Source organism: Cetorhinus maximus, unplaced genomic scaffold, assembly GCF_964194155.1.
Source record: "Cetorhinus maximus unplaced genomic scaffold, sCetMax3.hap1.1 HAP1_SCAFFOLD_264, whole genome shotgun sequence".
Lineage (NCBI taxonomy): Eukaryota > Metazoa > Chordata > Chondrichthyes > Lamniformes > Cetorhinidae > Cetorhinus > Cetorhinus maximus.
In genome coordinates this window covers 282,304-301,200 of record NW_027596224.1, presented here as the reverse complement: position 1 = coordinate 301,200, position 18,897 = coordinate 282,304, and the positions used below count along the sequence as shown (strand labels likewise).

The 18,897-nt window shown below is 44.5% G+C and overlaps 1 protein-coding gene across 2 annotated transcripts in view; it reads right to left on the bottom strand.

Moving 5' to 3' along the window:
* The window catches only part of LOC144673098 (myosin-7-like), a 93,496-nt gene extending 75,899 nt beyond the window's left edge, over positions 1–17,597 (bottom strand). Inside the window, exons 1-11 of one of the 2 annotated variants that reach the window (XM_078535087.1) lie at positions 17,504–17,597; positions 17,265–17,292; positions 15,160–15,256; positions 14,814–14,837; positions 14,269–14,361; positions 13,512–13,575; positions 11,301–11,399; positions 9,445–9,548; positions 6,565–6,703; positions 4,098–4,216; positions 3,681–3,830 (exon numbers count right to left, since the gene is read on the bottom strand). In XM_078535087.1, coding sequence (XP_078391213.1) covers positions 3,681–3,830; positions 4,098–4,216; positions 6,565–6,703; positions 9,445–9,548; positions 11,301–11,399; positions 13,512–13,575; positions 14,269–14,361; positions 14,814–14,837; positions 15,160–15,256; positions 17,265–17,292; positions 17,504–17,513 — 927 coding nt within the window. In that variant the 5' untranslated portion in view covers positions 17,514–17,597. The remainder of the gene's footprint in view (positions 1–3,680; positions 3,831–4,097; positions 4,217–6,564; positions 6,704–9,444; positions 9,549–11,300; positions 11,400–13,511; positions 13,576–14,268; positions 14,362–14,813; positions 14,838–15,159; positions 15,257–17,264; positions 17,293–17,503) is intronic. The other variant, XM_078535088.1, reaches the window with a different exon arrangement.
* Between the last annotated feature and the right edge of the window lie 1,300 nt (positions 17,598–18,897).

Below are 18,897 nucleotides of genomic sequence, written 5' to 3'. Positions count from 1 at the left end.
TATATATTGTCAATAATTGTCGCCCCAGCACTGATCCCTGTGGCACTCCACTAGTTACAGGTTACCATCCTGAAAATGCCACCTTATCTAAACTCTCTGTCTTCTATTAGTTAGCCAATTCTCTATCCATGCTAATATACTACCCCCAACACCATGGGCTCTTATCTTATTAAGTAGCCTTATGTGCGGTACCTTATCGAATGCCTTTTGGAAATCCAAATACATAACGTTTACTGGTTCCCCTTTATCTTATCCTGCTTGTTATCTCCTCAAAGAATTCTAATAAATTTATCAGGCATGATTTCCCCTTCATGAGGCCATGCTGACTCTGTTTGATTAGATTGTGCATTTCTAAATGCTTTGCTATTACATCCTTTATAATAGACTCCAACATTTTCCCAATGACAGATGTTAAGCTAACTGGCCTATAGTTACCTATTTATTGTCTCCCTCCCTTTTTGAATAAGGATGTTACTTTGGTCGTTCTCCAATCCTCTGGGACTTTTCCAGAATCTAAGGATTCTAGGAAGATTACTACCAGTGCATCCACTATCTCTGTAGCTATTTCCTAATATCCTAGGATGCAACCCATCAGGTTCAGGTGACTTATCAGCCTTTAGCCCCATTAGTTTCCCAAGTATTTTTTCTCTAGTGATAGTTATTGCATTTATTCTGCCCCCACTTTTGCCCCTTGATTATTTAGTATTTTTGGTATGCTATTAGTATCTTCTACCGTGAAGACTGATGCAAAGTATTTATTCAACTCCTCTGCCATTTCCTGGTTCCCCATTATTATTCCCCCAGCCTCATTCTCTAAGGGGCCTATGTTCACTTTGGCCTCTCTCTTCCTTTTTATTTTAAGAAGCTCTTACTGTCCATTTTTATATTACTTGCTAGTTTACCCTCAAAGTTTATTTTCTCCCTCTCTATTGCTTTATTGGCCATCTTTTATTGGTTTTTAAACTTTCCAAATCCTCTGGTTTACACTAATCTTTGCCACATTGTAAGTTTTTTCTTTCAATTTGATACTATCCTTAACTTCCTTGGTTAACCATGGTTGGTTTATCCCCTTCCTTGAATTCTTCTTCCTCACTGGGATATCCCTTTGTTGAGAGTCATGAACTATTTTCTTAAACGTCTGCCTTTGTTCATCAACCATCTTTTCTGCTAAACTCCTTTCCCAGTCCACTCCAGCCAACTCTGCCCTCATTCCTTTGAAATTACCCTTATTTAAGTTTAGCACAGTTGCTTCCGACCCAAGTTTCTCGCTCTCAAACTGAATGCTAAATTCTACCAAGTTATGGTCACTGTTTCCTGGGGGATCCTTTACTCTGAGATCATTTATTAAATCTGCCTTATTACACATTACCAGGTCCAAAATAGCCTGATCCCTGGTTGGATTCATAACACATTGTTCTAGGAAACTGTCCTGAATATGCTTTATGAATTCTTGCTCATGTCCACCTTTGCCTATTTGATTTTCCCAATCCACATGAAGATTAAAGTCACCCATGATTAATGTACTGCCTTTTTTACATGCCCTCATTATCTCCTGATTTATTCTCCGTTCTATTTACTGTCAAGGGGCCTATAGACTACTCCCTCCAATGTCTTCTTCCCCTTGTTATTTCATATCTCCACCCATATGGATTCTACATCACCTGATCCAAGATCATTTCTTGCTATCGTACTTATTCCGTCTCGTACTAACAAAGCTACCCCACCACCCTTTCCTTCCTGCCTGTCCTTTCGAAAAGCCACATACCCCTGAGCATTTACCTCCCAGCTTTGAACTCCTTATAACCACATCTCCATAATGGCTATAAGATCATACCCATTAACCTCTCTCTGTGCAGTTAATTCATTTATTTTGTTCCGAATACTATGTGCATTTAAGTAAAGAGCAATTAATTTTGCCTTTTTTACCATTTTTTTCCCCCTTTGACACTATTTGCTGCTGTTTTTTTATGTTCGGACACTCTGTCCCTTCCTGTCACACTCTGGGTATCATTACCTAAATAGCTGCCCTGCAAGGTTGCCTTATCCTTTAGCTTTGTAAGCCTGCTTATCCCGCCTCCGAACCCTTGCCCCTCTATTTAGTTTAAAGCCCTCTCTACAGCCCTAGTCATTCGATTCACCAGGACACTGGTCCCAGCATGGTTCAAGTGAAGCCCGTCCCACCAGAACAGCTCCCTCCTACCCCAGGACTGATGTCAGTGTCCCATGAGCTGAAACCCATTTCTCTCACACCAATCTTTGAGCCACGCATTTGACCCCTTGACTTCATTTACCCTATACCAGTTTGCCCGTGGCTCAGGTAGTAATCCCGAGATCATTGCCTTGGAGGTTCTGTTTTTTAATTTAGCTCCTAACTGTTCAAATTCTTTCAGCAGAACCTCCTTTCTAGTCCTATCAACGTTGTTGGTACCAACATGGATGACGACAGCTGGATCCCTCCCCTCCCACTGCAAGTTCCTCTCCAGCCCTGAGGAGATGTCCTTAACCCTGGCACTGGGCAGGCAACACAGCCTTTGGGAATCACGCTCACGGAGAACACTATCTATCCCCCTAATTATACTGACCCTACCACTGCTACCTTCCTATTTCCTCCCCCCACTTGAATGGCTCTCACGGTGCCGTGTTCAGTTCCCTCATCCTCCCTGCAGTCCCCGCTCTCGTCCACACAGCTTGCAAGAACCGTGTAACTGTTGGACAGATGCAGGAGCCGAGGCTCCTCAGATGCTATCCCCCTCGGTCCCCATACCTGCCTCACCTGCAGTCACACCCCCCTGTCCCTGATCACAGAACAAATTTGAATTCCCTAATCTGAGGGGTGTGACCGCCTCCTGGAGCAAAGTGTCCAGGTAACTTTCCCCCCCTCCCTGATGTGGCGCAATGTCTGCAGCTCAGACTCCAGCTCCTCAACTCGGATCCGAAGCTCCTCGAACTGCAAACACTTACTACAGATGTGTTCGCCCTGGTCACCTTGGGTGTCCAGCAGTTCCCACATGCTGCAGCAGCAACACCTCACCCGTCCTGCCATCGCCATCCAATTTTATTCAATTTATTAATTAATTCCTTGTGACAAAGTGAGACAATATTTTATAATCTGCTATCTGCTCTTTCCAACATGGTGAGATTCAGAGTGTGACTGTCCTCTAATCCACTCTCAAATGGAGGGGAGTTTTAACCCTCCTATCCCTCACATTCCCCTTCCTTCTACACATTGGTTACCATGTGGAGACAATTAAAATGAAACAGGGTTTACCCATTCCTTTCCTCTTGGTCTGGCTTTGTAAGTGAATGCAGCAATGATCCCTGCCCAATATCCTGAATTCTGAACTGTGGGCCATCTCTTATTGATTAGAATATAGATCCAGTGCATGTAGGTCCCAAAGCACATAGGCCCCAGTGAAGTTTACAGTACAAGGCCATTCAGCCCATTTAGTTCAAGCTGATTCTTTACCAGACATTGAGAACTGTTTTGATATTCTAATGAGGTCACTGCCAAATCTCCTTTCAATTGCGAAGTTCAGTTATTCACAAAGAAGCAGCATTTGTTGAATGTTACAACAGTTAGTTGGATTTTACAACCTGTGCATCCTTGACCTGTTTCTCCTGCATTTTCTATTTCATCAGGAAGTTTTTAAATGGATTACTGTTGTACTTTAGAGGCTCACTTCAAATATTTCAAAGCCTGCAATGTCCAGCACTCCGATGAAGAACTGCCGGGATAACTTAGTGTCCAAGGTCTTATTGATACGGAGAACCAACCACTTAAACATACGATCATAGGTAGCCTTGGCAAGTGCTCCCACAGCGTAGGTAACCTGAAAGAGAAAAAGTTACAGTTCAGGAATGTTGAAACGTCCCTGAAGTTGATAAGTCACTAGGACTGGGGAGGATGCAGCCAAGGATCCTGAGGGAATTGAGGAAGTCATTGGCCATAATTTCCCAATGAGCTAGTGGATAACCTGTTTGACCTCCAACTGTGGAGCCATTGGGAAAGTAAAAAGAGAGAAAAAAAGCAAACATTTATTTTTCACAATGAATAACTAACTCAGTAGATGTCAAATCGAATGAAATTCTTTATGTACCTGAGCCACAGTTTGCCCCTTGGTCACGATTTCATTTCCTACTTTGACCCGGGGATGGAGTAGGGCTTTTATAAGGTCAGCGGAGCTGATGCCCATTAGATAAGCAGCCTTGTCTGCACCTGCAATGTCAAGGGTTAAAATTACTTTGAGAATCAGCACTAGGCCCTGAACAATCCCATTTGAAGCTTAAGGAAATGAATGGTGATCTAGGAATATCCTTTTCCCTGGTGTTCTGATTAAAAACCAACCTGCACTTCACGGGAATAATTCTCAGCGTGTGGGTCTGATGTGAAATTTCCTCGAGCATTCATGGGAATGAGTCGGTGTGGGCCAAAACTGGCTTTATGGCTTTAATAGTTACTGTTAGTAATACTAATAGTTACTGTAATAGTTACTGTTACCAGATGGATGGACAAGGCAATTCCAATCAAACTTGCCCATTAGGAAACTAACAAAACAGGGTGCAACACCACATTCATTTCTCAATGAGCATACTCTCCATTGAGGCTGACAGACATGCAGTAAAAATAACATTCCAGACAAGCCCATCAGCTCTACTCTGTATCTAACCCCGTGCTGTACCTGTCCTGGGAGTGTTTGATGGGGACAGTGTAGAGGGAGCTTTACTCTGTATCTAACCCCGTGCTGTACCTGTCCTGGGAGTGTTTGATGGGGACAGTGTAGAGGGAGCTTTACTCTGTATCTAACCCCGTGCTGTACCTGTCCTGGGAGTGTTTGATGGGGACAGTGTAGAGGGAGCTTTACTCTGTATCTCAGCTGGGCTGTACCTGTCCTGGGAGTGTTTGATGGTGACAGCGTAGAGGGAGATTTACTCTGTATCTAACCCGTGCTGTACCTGTCCTGGGAGTGTTTGATGGGGACAGTGTAGAGGGAGATTTACTCTGTATCTAACCCGTGCTGTACCTGTCCTGGGAGTGTTTGATGGGGACAGTGTAGAGGGAGCTTTACTCTGTATCTAACCCCGTGCTGTACCTGTCCTGGGAGTGTTTGATGGGGACAGTGTAGAGGGAGCTTTACTCTGAATCTAACCCCGTGCTGTACCTGCCCTGGGAGTGTTTGATGGGGATAGTGTAGAGGGTGCTTTACTCTGTATCTAACCCCGTGCTGTACCTGTCCTGGGAGTGTTTGATGGAGACAGCGTAGAGGGAGATTTACTCTGTATCTAACCCGTGCTGTACCTGTCCTGGGAGTGTTTGATGGGGACAGTGTAGAGGGAGATTTACTCTGTATCTAACCCGTGCTGTACCTGTCCTGGGAGTGTTTGATGGGGATAGTGTAGAGGGTGCTTTACTCTGTATCTAACCCCGTGCTGTACCTGTCGTGGGAGTGTTTGATGGGGACAGTGTAGAGGGAGATTTACTCTGTATCTAACCCGTGCTGTACCTGTCCTGGGAGTGTTTGATGGGGATAGTGTAGAGGGTGCTTTACTCTGTATCTAACCCCGTGCTGTACCTGTCGTGGGAGTGTTTGATGGGGACAGTGTAGAGGGAGCTTTACTCTGTATCTAACCCGTGCTGTCCCTGTCCTGGGAGTGTTTGATGGGGACAGTGTAGAGGGAGCTTTACTCTGTATCTAACCCGTGCTGTACCTGTCCTGGGAGTGTTTGATGGGGACAGTGTAGAGGGAGCTTTACTCTGTATCTCAGCTGGGCTGTACCTGTCCTGGGAGTGTTTGATGGAGACAGTGTAGAGGGAGATTTACTCTGTATCTAACCCGTGCTGTACCTGTCCTGGGAGTGTTTGATGGGGACAGTGTAGAGGGTGCTTTACTCTGTATCTAACCCGTGCTGTACCTGTCCTGGGAGTGTTTGATGGGGACAGTGTAGAGGGAGGTTTACTCTGTATCTAACCCCGTGCTGTACCTGTCCTGGGAGTGTTTGATGGGGACAGTGTAGAGGGAGCTTTACTCTGAATCTAACCCCGTGCTGTACCTGCCCTGGGAGTGTTTGATGGGGACAGTGTAGAGGGAGCTTTACTCTGAATCTAACCCCGTCCTGTACCTGTCCTGGGAGTGTTTGATGGGGATAGTGTAGAGGGTGCTTTACTCTGTATCTAACCCCGTGCTGTACCTGTCGTGGGAGTGTTTGATGGGGACAGTGTAGAGGGAGCTTTACTCTGTATCTAACCCGTGCTGTCCCTGTCCTGGGAGTGTTTGATGGGGACAGTGTAGAGGGAGCTTTACTCTGTATCTAACCCGTGCTGTACCTGTCCTGGGAGTGTTTGATGGGGACAGTGTAGAGGGAGCTTTACTCTGTATCTCAGCTGGGCTGTACCTGTCCTGGGAGTGTTTGATGGGGATAGTGTAGAGGGAGCTTTACTCTGTATCTAACCCCGTGCTGTACCTGTCCTGGGAGTGTTTGATGGGGACAGTGTAGAGTGAGTTTTACTCTGTATCTAACCCCGTGCTGTACCTGTCCTGGGAGTGTTTGATGGGGACAGTGACTTACTTTCCGTTCCTTCTGTCTCCGCCTGCTCCTCCCGTTGTTTCTGTTTGAACCTCATGTTTCCAAAGTGCATGATCGATCCTACAATCTTGTAACAGCCATACTTCTCATCAGTTGAGAAGCCCAGGATGTCCATGGCATGCTGTTTAAAGCAGAAACAAGGGCAAATTATTCTCCTTTGTTATATTTAACTCTGTGTCAATATCTGACTGTGTTCAATTGCTCCCTCAGACTGTGACCTGTGTAGACTTTACTAGTCTTAGTGGAGTTGACAGCACTAGGATTGGCAGCGCAGCTTGATAATTGCTACTTCCTCAGCCCAACCATCGTCAGCTGCTTCATCAGTGTATTCCAGAGGTAATGGTGCGAGATCAGGAAGAGAAGCCATTGTGTTAGGAACTAAAGATAGTTTAAGTAAGTTATGTGTATATTTGTATGTGTTAGGAATAAGGCATATCTTTAAGTTTAAGTTTGATTTGTATTTCTGTATTAGGGTGTTAAGAAAGGGGGAACTTGAGTTTTAAAAGATGCCTACATTTTAATTAGATTTTACAACTCTTTAAGGAAGTTAGAACAAACACAATGTCGAAAAAACTGGGCTGTTGCCTAGCAACAGGAGGCTCATATAGAGACAAGGAGAAACAAAAATCAATTTTAGTTCAGTTGAAGCCAAGAACCAGGGGAGGCTGGACAGTGCAGAGGCAACGGCAGAGAGAGTGAATTTCCCATACGAACAAGGAGTAGGAGAAGGCCATTCAGCCCCTCCAGCCTCTTCTGCCATTCAATAAGATCATGCCTGACCTGATATAACCTCAAATCTGCATCCCACCTACCCCCGATAACCTATCACCCCCTGGCTTATCAAGAATCTATCCACCTCTGCACTAAAAATATTCAAAGACTCTGCATCCACCACCTTTTCAGGAAGAGAGTTCCAAAGACTCTTAACCCTCTGAGTGAAAAATTTCACCTCATCTCTGTTTTAAATGAGCGACCCCTTATTTTTAAACAGTGACCTCTAGGTCTAGATTCTCCCACATGAGGAAACATCCTCTCCACATGCACCCTGTCAAAACCCGTCAGGATCTTAAAGGTTTCAATCAAGTTGCCTCTTACTCTTCTAAACTCCAGTGGATACCAGCTTAGCTTGCCCAACCATCCTCATAAGACAACTCACCCCATTCCTGGTATTAGTCTGGTAAACCTTCTCTGAACTGTTTCTAATGCATTTACATCCTTCCTTAAATTATGTGACCAATACTGTACACAATACTCCAGATGTGGTCTCACCAATGCCCTGTACAACTGAAGCATAACCTCCCTACTTTTGTATTCAATTCCCCTCACAATAAATTATAACATTCTGTTAGTTTTCCTAATTACCTGCTGTACCTGCACACTAGCCTTTTGTGATTCATGCACTAAAACTCCTAGATTCCTCTGCAACTCAGAGCTCTGTAATCTCTCACCATTTAGATAATCTGCCTCTCAGGAGAGGGTCCCAGAAATCAGGGAGCAGGTCCTAAAAGAAAAAAATGAAGTCCCAAGAAGACCTTCTAGTTAATGGAAGAAGAACAATCTGGGACAAGACCTTGTTCAGTGAAAGTGAAAGTAAGGTGCAGAGAGGAAGGCTCCACACTTAAAGGGAGAAGGCTGCAGAATGCAGACTTAAAGCAAAATAGGCTTGCGAGAAGCCAGAAGATCCGAGGAGACAGTCAAGGCTGGTGACTCCTTACTCTGGGCATGTGAAGTAGTGGTGTTCTGTTGGCACAGCTGAGCATCTGAGAGAGAGAGTGGGTGGAAGAAAGCTTGAATGCATGTGATAATCCAGGGGGAGGAACATTGGAAGGAGAGTTTGAAACCCTGGAGGTGGAACCTTGCAGAAGGCATCCGAGAGAAAGCGTTGTTTGGGCGAAGATTCCAAAGAGGCTTCCTTGAGAGGGGAGATTGGAAACCTTTGTATGAAAGACAGAGTTCATTGAGACCGGTTGACTCACAATGTGACAAGCGTCTAGGGGTAGTTGAGGAAAGATCCATAGCATCTGTTTGGGGTGCCATTTGTCACTTGGTTTCAGACTGTGGTGTGTCTGACCACAGGCCGCCTATTGGTTTACAGGGACAATGCACTTACTGTGAACATTAGAGTATAAGATAGTTTTTGTAACTTGTGTTATCCTTACAAATCTGTATATATCTGTAAAGGTATAGGTGTGGGTGAAGGAGCATTGTAATATAGTTCATCTTTTCTTGTTTAATAAATGTTTAATTCTTTTGTTAAAAATTCATCAGCTGACTCTTGTGACTCTGCTCAGTAGCCACTCTCCATGTATCTAATCAAAAAGTAAAAGTTAGGATCTATCAAGCTGGGTTCCACCCTGGGATCAGGCTTGTCCAGGGGTAACAATTGCAAGTGTTACTCTGGCAATGGTTGGGTAAATAAGAACGGAAGCAGGTGAGAGCAGTGGCACCCAGCTGGATAACAGCGGAGAGGCACTGGGGGAGGATGGTGTGGTCAACCAGGTCAAAGGATGCAGACAGGTTGTGAAGGATGAGGAGGGAAGGTTTACTTTTGTCACAGTCACACAGGATGTCATTTATAACTTTGATAAGAGCCATTTTGGTACTGTGACAGGGGCTGAAACATGATCTGAGGAATTCAAACATAGACTTCCAGGATATATGGGCACGGATTTGGGATACAACAACATGTTCAGGAACTTTGAAGAGGAAAGGAAGGCTGGAGATGGGGTGATTGTTTGCGAGGGCAATGGGGTCAAGGGTCAAAGAAAAAACTACCGTAACAGGAAATAATTGTGGCTGACCTTTGCAGTTTGACCCTTGCACTATGCTCTGTATCTGAGGAATGCGATATGAAACACTTACATCAGTTGCCATCAGTTCTTCACCATCATCCAGATTGTCCACGGTAACAACCCCTTGTGAGCAGAAACTATAGTCAAAGGGATTGCTGCTCACCAGTAGCATGTCTGTAAAAGAGAAGATTCAAATCAGTGAGAAAGAGGAATTTATATTATCAAACGGAAAAATTTCATTGGTTTTAGACCCAATGTGTTGTTGGTTTGTGCTGAAGAATTGTTTTCATGTCTTGATAAAGTTAATTCTGAGAACCTCTAACATAATTTAATCTGGATGAACTGCATAGCCTTTGTCATAATGATTCCAAGTTCCCAGTGCAAATTGGTCTCGCTCTCTGGAGTTGGCCAAATATGGGAGAATTGGAAAATTGTTGGAGAGCTTGGATTTAAAGGGAATTTGTATTGTAAGGGTGCACCAAGTCACACTTCCTACAGAATAGCTGATTGACAGCACCGCCTGAAGGAGCGTTGGAAAGGAGATCCCAGCAAAACTGGGGAGAAAGGAGATGAAACCCAAGGCCATGTGCTCTTGAGTATAGAAATAAGAGAATACATTGGATGAATACGTAGGAGGGAGGGCTTCAGACTTCTGGGGCATTGGGACCATTTCTGGGGAAGGTGGGATCTGTACAAGCCAGACGGTCTACATCTGCACAGGACCAGGATGAATATCCTTGCTGATGGATTTGCTAGTGCTGTTGGAGAGGGTTTAAACTAGATTGGTAGGGGGATGGGAACCTGAGGGTAGATTCAGATAGGAGAAATTCTGAGCAGGGGACATTAAATTAGTGAGTAACTCTGAAAGACAGAAGAAGAAGCAAAGGTTAAAAAGTGTAAGGCACGGGAATTTGGCAGTTAAAAGGTATATATTTAAATGTAAGGAGTATAGTAAACAGAGCCGATGAGCTGAGGGCACAGATAGACACATGGCAGTGTGATATCATCGCTATAACAGAAATTTGGCCTAATTTGTCAGTCATCCAGTTACTGGATTTTGTATATTCAGTTCTCATTAAACTTAACACAGAAAGTTAAATCTAGTAATTAACTGTGTAAGTACCCTATAACCAAGGTAAGAATAATGAACAAAATCAACCTCTTAATAGAAAGTGAACAATTAAAGTGTGGAATCTCATTCCTCAGGCTGTGAATTGTTGTTGGAGATTTCAAAAATGTCAATGTTTTCATTTTAGTTTGCTTTTTGCTTTACTGAATCTTTTCTCCCTCAATTGATTATGTTTTTCCCTCTCTTTCCTTCCCTTTCTGCTTCAATTTGACTCTAATCCACCCTATTTTCAGCTCTTACACTGTTTATCTGTAAATCCCATTGGTTAAGGAAATAGACTGTTGGTTCTGGCAGTCACTGAGGTCCCAGCTACCCACTGCCCTCACCATGTTGTTATCAGCTCACACTCCCAGCAACTTCCAGGGCAAAGACATGTGAAGCCTGAATATGCAAATGTTGGTCTACCTAACACATGGCTTTACCATGAGATGTCTGTCTCCAGCCAAATCTGGCCCATAATTCTAGCTGAGTGACAGTTCACAGGCAGGATTGGACAACCTTGACAAGTGGCCATTCCTCAGTATGAAGCTGGGCTGTGAGCACGGGCAGAATATTTCACCCTCGATCCCCTTTTCTTGCTGGATGGAAAAGGACCGGTTACAGGAGCTGGTTAACAATTATGACTCACTTGAGGCCACCTTGACATCCAAACCTTCTAGCCTGTGTCTCTCAATACCACTCTCACCCTTTGAGGGTCAGGAGTGAGGACAAATTATTCAACTGGAAAATTCTTTTCCAATTTTCGGATACAAAGTTGTTTTGGGAGAGGTGTTAAATTTGTGTCCATTCACACTCACCAAACAGCTCGCCCTTTTTGCCAGAGAAAATCTGGTAGTAAATGTGGTAACTTCTTTCACCAGGCTGCTGGAAAATTACTCGAGATTTTTCTAGAAGATCTGAAAGTGAAAGATTAGAATTATGAAGGAGCAGTGAGTTCAGCTGTCATCCAATTTACAGTCTGAATTGTCTCGAACACAACAAACCTGGAGAGGGGATAGTGCAACTTGTAACCGTTCTTTAAACTGAGAGTGGCTGTGAAGACATGGTTTGATTGAGAGAATATAGTATAATAATGAGTCACAATTCAGCTCTTCTCTACAGAGGAAATATGGGGTTTGAGCAGAAATTAGTCTCATTTGGAGTTACATAGAATGTGCATTTTTATGGCTCCTAGTTCTGGTCTCTTCCAAAAGGGGAACTATCTACTCTCCAACTACCCTATCAAACCTCTGTATAATTTTAAAGATCTCCAATAGGTCACCCCTCAGTCTTTTCCTTTTGGGTGAGTTTGGAATGTCCACAGAATATCACCGAAGATAGCCAAATTGGGAAATGAATTATTCAGCAGAAGACTATTTGGGACCTTCTGAATTCTCCCCCGCATCCACCAGTAAAAGGGTTCCAAGAATTTTCCTATTTCATATCCAAGTAGAACAGAGCCAATCAGAGTAAAGCTCTCTCCACTCAGCCCAATCCAAATGCACTTTAAACCAAACCCAGGAAGCCTGTTCCTACTGGTCCAATACAGTGAGCTTCTCCTTTCGGTGGCTCTTAGCTTTGCAGTGACATGATAGAGAGCTGATAGTTCCCCAACCAGAACTAGGAACTATAAAAATGTTCACTCTCTGTAACTCCAAATGAGACTAATTTCTCATTATCATAGACTTACAATTGTAAATAGGCCCAAACTCACTCAGCTTTCTAGAACTGCTTCATTCAATCTAGAGTCCTGAGGAGTCAGAGCTGAACCTGACAGGCAATTGGTGCTGGGTGGGGTACACTCAGGGCAGGACACCAGTCACTCACATACACACACTGGGGGACAATTTACCATAGCCAATCCCCCTAACCAGCTCATCCCTGGACAGTGGGAGGGAACTGGAGCACCTGACAGAAACCCACACAGACATGGGGAGAACATGCAAACTCCACACAGGCAGACACCTGAGATCAGGGTTGAACATGGGTCCCTGGAGCTCTGAGGCAGCAGCGCTAACCACTGGGTCACTACACCCCCTCCTTCATAGGCCCAGACTGTTCCTCGTTCCTCCCAATCGAATCATACTTCACAAGCGAGTACAGTTTTAGTGAGTGAGGCTGTCAGTTTAGTATTGGATTGGGACAGTTTGCTGATTCAATGTTAACTGTGAAGAGTTTAGGATTGTTCTAGATCTTTCATACAAGAGCATTAAACCCAGTAGAAAAACATTTTTATCTCATCGGTCTGGCGCATAATGCGCACCTAATATCAAACTGTGCTAACATGCTGCAATCCTCCCCTTCAAGCCACCTTCCCTCCTGTTTCCTTTCCCTCCTCTCCCCTCTCCATTTCCTCCTCTCCCCTACCCTTCCTCTACCCTCCCCCTCCCCTCCTCCTCCTCCCCTCCCCCTCCTCCCCCTCCCCCTCCCTCTCCCTCTCCCTCCCCCCATCCCCTCCCTCCCCTCCCCTCCCCCTCCCCCTCCCCTCTCCCCTCCCTCTCCCCATCCCCTCTCCTCCCTCTCCCCCTCTCTCTCTCCCCCTCTCTCTCTCCCCCTCCCTCCCCTCCCTCCCCTCCCTCCCCCTCTCCCCTCCCCCTCTCCCCCTCCCTCCCTCCCCTCTCCCCCTCCCTCCCCCCCCTCTCCCCTCTCCCCTCCCCCTCTCCCCCTCCCCCTCTCCCTCCCCTCCCCTCCCCCTCCCCTCCCCCTCCCCCTCCCCCTCCCCCTCCCCCTCCCCCTTCCCTCCCTCTTCCCCCCTCTCCCCTCTCCCCTCCCTCCCTCCCCCTCTCCCCTCCCCCCTCCCCCCTCTCCCCCTCCTCCCCTCTCCCTCTCCCCCTTCCCTCCCCTTTCCCCTCCCCCTCTCGCTCCCCCCCTCCCCTCTCCCCCACCCTTTCCCTCTCCCCCTCTCCCCCTCTCTCCCCCTCCCTCCCCTCTCCCCCTCTCCCCCTCCCTCCCCCCTCTCCCCCTCCCTCTCCCTCTGCCCCTTCCCCCAGCCTGTGTCTGTACGCTCGAACAGTTTTCCCTGCACTTACAGATGTCGATATCAGCTGATGCCAGTTTCCCTGTCGGGCCAAAGTGGATCCGAATAAATTTCCCCTACACAAAGAGAAGGAATTCTGGATGAAACGTGATAGCGACAGGACTTCAATCAGAGAGTGTGATTCATTCAAAAATGCTTGAAGATTTTTAAATATGATCAGGTACCAAGTCATCACATGCCTTTGTTTTAATTTCCTCTTATGAAACCTCTTATTGAACAATATTAGAACATAAGATATAGGAACAGGATTAGACCATTCGGCCCCTCGAGCCTGCTCCACCATTCAATAAGATTATGGCTGATCTGTTTGTGTTTCGGTTTCCACATATCTAACCCCGATAACCTTTGATTCCCTTGTCTAACAAGAATCTATCTCTCTCTGCCTTCAAAATATTCAATGACCCCGTCTCCACCACCTTCTGAGGCAGAGAGTTCCAAAGTCGCACAACCCTCTGAGAGAAAAAAATTCTCCTCATCTCTGTCCTAAAAGGGCGACCCCTAATTTTAAAACAGTGTCCCCTAGTTCTGGACTCACCCACAAGAGGAAACATCCTTTCCACGTCCACCTTGTCAAGGCCGTTCAGGATCTTATATACTTCAATCAAGTCACCCCTCACTCTTCTAAACTCCAGTGGAAACAAGCCCAGTCTGTCCAACCTTTCCTCATAACCTTATACTGTCTGGTATTAAGTGTTCAATTATTGGTTAACATGTCAATTGTGAGAGAGAAGATTTCATTAAATACTTACAAAACGGGACGAGTTATCATTTCTTAAGGTCTTGGCGTTACCAAAAGCCTCCATCGCTGGATTTGCCTCAATGATCTGATCCTCTAGAGTTCCCTGGGAATTCAATAAAGTGAATGTGAGGATGAACTGTGTAAATTGTCCTGGTGCTCACTTCAATTAATGATCTACTCTTAAGGAAATAGCCCAAAAATCTCATCCCTTTCTCACAGGCCACCTCCATCTACTGCCCCGCCCAATCTCCTTGACCTTGTGTCTAATAATTATTCCATAGCTCAGCGCTGACCAACCATCTTCACTGTCAGAAATTTCTCATTTCTAACTTGTGCTTCTTAATAATTAACTCAGATCAATTTCATTCAGAATCCTGCTGCATTGACTCAACTTCTAGAACAAGGATGTGGTCAGGGGTTGGGTATCGATCGGGTGGGTTGGGGCCGTGATGTTGAAAGGAGGGGGTGGGATTCACTGCTGGAGATTTACAAAGAACATGTACACAAGCTGACAGCAAGAAACAACAGGCAACACAGCAGAGGCAGCAATCTTACCCCAGTCTTTGTCGCTGGTTGAGACTTGGAGGAAAAAAAAAAGAAAAGAATAAATCCCTTCGGATCAAAACGGTAAACAATTCCTTCACTGAAAAAGATCAGCAGTTTTATTTTGAAAAATCAGAACAGCACAGATATAAAAAAAATTATATTTAAAAAGTTTTGTTTTAAAAACAGACAAAAAAAAGGAAAAATAAGCTCTAAGGGAAAAAGTATTTACTCAGTAAAGTACAATCTGCTGATAAATTACTGAATGTTAAAGCAAACCAGAGGCCAGAACAGTTGTTACAGAAAAAGGCAAAAATGCAAAATAAAAAGTGAAGAAGTTTGAAAGAGTTGATCTTACGCCCTTCTTTCCACCTCCTTCTCCCATGGCAGCAACAATAGCAAAGTACTGAATAACACGTTTAGTGTTGACAGTTTTCCCAGCTCCAGATTCACCACTGGGAACGGACAAAACCCAGGAAAAGAAAAAAGTGAAAAAGTTAAACCCCAAAAAGTAAAAATTAAGCATCAAAATATTCATAATCATTCAAAATATCAAATGCAAAAAAGAGAATCAAGGTTTTTGATATGTTATTCTCAGTGTTAAAAAGGTGCTGTATCTTTTTATGCTGAATGAGTTGTGCCCTGTCTTCAGACGTGATTAATTCATTATAAAAATGATTAGAGATGAAATAATTTTGGGCTATCTGTCTATCTGTGTGTCAGGAAAGAGGGCAGTGGGAGTCAGGACGGGATTGGAGATTGAGTTTGATCTTTGGGATTACTGTGGGTTCACAGAATCACAATTGTTACAGCACAGAAGGGGGCTATTTGGCCCATCATGTATGCACTGGTTCTCCAAATGACCAATTCACCGAGGGCTATTCCCCCACCTTCTCCCTAAGGAATCACTCCTGCACAGCCAGTTCCACATTCAGCAAAGTCTTATGTGTAACAAAGTGCCCTGGTTTCTGCAGGCTGTTGCATGGGGGGTGGAGGCTAGGGAAGCAAACTTGATGGCATAGTGGGAATGTCACTGCATGATTAATCCAGGGGTCCAGGCTAATGCTCTGGGGATATGGGTTCAAATCCCACCACAACAGCTGGTGGAATTGAAATTCAGTTAATAAATCTGGAATATAAAGCTAGCCTCAGTAATGGTGACCATAAAGGTATCAATTGTTGTAAAAACCCATCTGGTTCACTAATGTCCTTTAGGGAAGGAAATCTGCCGTCCTTACCTGGTCTGGCCCACATGTGACTCCAGACTGGTTGACTCTTAACTGCCCTCTGAAATGGCCTAGCAAGCCACTCAGTTTAAGGGCAATTAGGGATGGGCAACAAATGCTGGCCTTGCCAGTGATGCCCACAGCCCATGAAAGAATAAAAGTCCCTTTAATGGCTATATAGACTTGGTTTTCTGAATGGAGGCAGCACTAGCTTTACACAGAGGCTTCAAACAGACACCTGGCCCCAATCTAGATCTGCAAATGATGAAGTCAGTTCCATACCCATTTCATATTTTATGAGTTTATTATATTGTAAGTTTATTCTAGGGGACTATATTCAGATACTTGGGAACCAAAATAGCCACAAACAGTGTTTGAACGTGTATTAGGAGAATCAGTGAATTTATTTTACAAAGTAGGCTTTGATTCATTGATAATTAACAACAACAATTATCACACATTTAACCTCATGGATAATTTGCAGTGACAAAAGCAAAGCTTCTCATTTCATAAATAAACCAGCCAGTGTCTTGGGGCACCCACAAGGAGTCGACATCAAGTGGAATCTTGCAGTGAAGTGACGACAGAAGTTGGACTTGGGGACAAGTCTAATTCAGTCCCTATTTTAAGCTGCTTATTCTGACATATTGCTTTGATTCTTATATTTAATTGGTGAAATCTGCACTGATTTGAAAAGTAGGGAGTGGAGTGGTTAGAGAATAGCACAAGCCAAGAGTGCTAAAGTGCCGTCTCTGGCAGGAGTGTGTAATTACAGTGTGACAAGTTTACATAGAATTTCTTATTATAAGCATGGACAGAAATGTATAAATTTTATAAATTTGGAAAGGGGTGTTATCCACAGTAACACACGGTCTGTTATATATAGGAACACCGCATATAAATACACAATGTTACATGGTCATAGCTCAGCCAAGCAGCCTGGTTAACATCTGGTGAGGCAACATCATCAATAGCAAAATCCAAAAACAAGCAAACCATGAGCAGAAAAGTTGGAAAAGCCTTGATCAAGATTATAATTTGACATGATACTGAGGCTTATTACTGGGCAATGCTAATAAATCACAAGGGGTATCAGCAATATTCGAGAATATTAACAGGGCTGTTAACTCCAAGCTGAAATTCAGTCCTTATCAATGAATTCACTTTCATGTCAATTTTCAATATAAGTGGGAATTAGTTTATAAATATTATTAAAATATGAAAGTTAAGGACTCACGTAATCAGCATTGATTGGTTCTCCCGATCTAGAAAAATTGAGTTATAATTAATGATTCTTCCCAGCCTGTCTCCCTCTCACAACCTCCAGTATAACTCTCACCTGACTGATACAGGAAGTCAATCACTGGTACCTCACAGCCTGCAGTATACCTCACTGCCCACCTGAGACCAGCTAACCCAGTCATGTGCTAATGTTGTGTCTGTGGTTTAGTTTCCCAGTCTCAGGATATGACTTACTGCGGACCATGTCGTTGTACGCATTGTCAGCAATGGAGTAGATGTGAGGTGGAGCCTCAGAGCGTCTCTTTCCCTTGTAGGCAGCAACCACAGGTGCACTGTACACGGGGAGCCATTTGTACGGGTTCACAGTCACACAGAACAGCCCAGAGTAGGTCTGTGAAGAAGGAATACACAGGATGAGAGTTATCAGTTGTCAGTTCATGTGGACCTTGATTAGGAGGCAAGAGAATCGGTTGAACTGATTGACCTTTCACCTCTGGGAAATGGATTTTGCCCAGACGGATGATGTCGAAATGTTCCCTGTTCAGTGGCTGCAAGGATCCAGTGTAAAGTTTGAACTCTTTTTAATCCAGCTTCCAGTGAACCTGACACAACAGGAATCCACCCAAAAGTGGAGTTCAATAGTCTGCCTCTTAAACTGTCTGTCACTCTCTGACAGGCTCAAGCTGAACAACATAGTGTCAGTTTGGATTTCAGACTGAGTGTGACCACAGTGTAGAAGGTGATTATCTTAGACATTGAAGGAATCCAAGAGTGAAGGTGGTAAAAGCAGCTAAATCAGAAAGTGAGGTGATGTGAAATATTAAAGCTGACTGTTTGGAAGGTGGGGTGAAAACTGAGGGAATTGAGTGTCTGACACACTGGAAAATCCATATGCTGCAATCCCAGAGTTTACATCAGAATTGCCCAGATGTGACCCAGTGTGAGGGCACTTCCAGCTGCCTGAACCACACCCAAATCTCCCCGCTCCCACTGCCCCCATGTCCCTGACCCATGGAATCTCTCCTCTGTCCTCTAAATAAATAGGCCAATTCAGATCTCTTTCAAAAAAATTCCCTGTCAGGGGCCCACTGAGCCAACTGCCTGGTTTGGACCCCTTGGGTGGGTCCTATTTATGTCCTTCTGGAGATGGATTATGCACACATTCTCTCATTGTACAAATCTTCAGGGAGGTGGGAACTCTGAGTTTGGGGAGTCACAGCATACACAAAACCACAATCTCAGACTCCAGTCCCAGACCCCTAACCCCTAACCTCCATTTCCAGGACCCAGCTCATTCTCAAAGGGAGGTTATTTGATTTCATTCTCACAATGTGAGGGAATATGTTTCCCATTTAAGTGCCTTAAGTCAGGAATTTTTGGAGGTTGTTGGGGAATGTTTTATCTTTGTCTTTACCTTTAACTTTGCACATTTTCTGCATTGTTTGTGTCTACATGACTTGGTCCTATAGAGGCAGGAGCTTGGATTGTTGCAGGGGTGCTGGGCAAGGTCACAGATTGCCAGATATGACCAGTGACCTCACAAACATCACTGGGATACTCAAGCTTTCCAGCTTAATTCAATGTGAAGCTCAGAACTGTATTAGGGAATTCCCATAGTGTAGACCGAA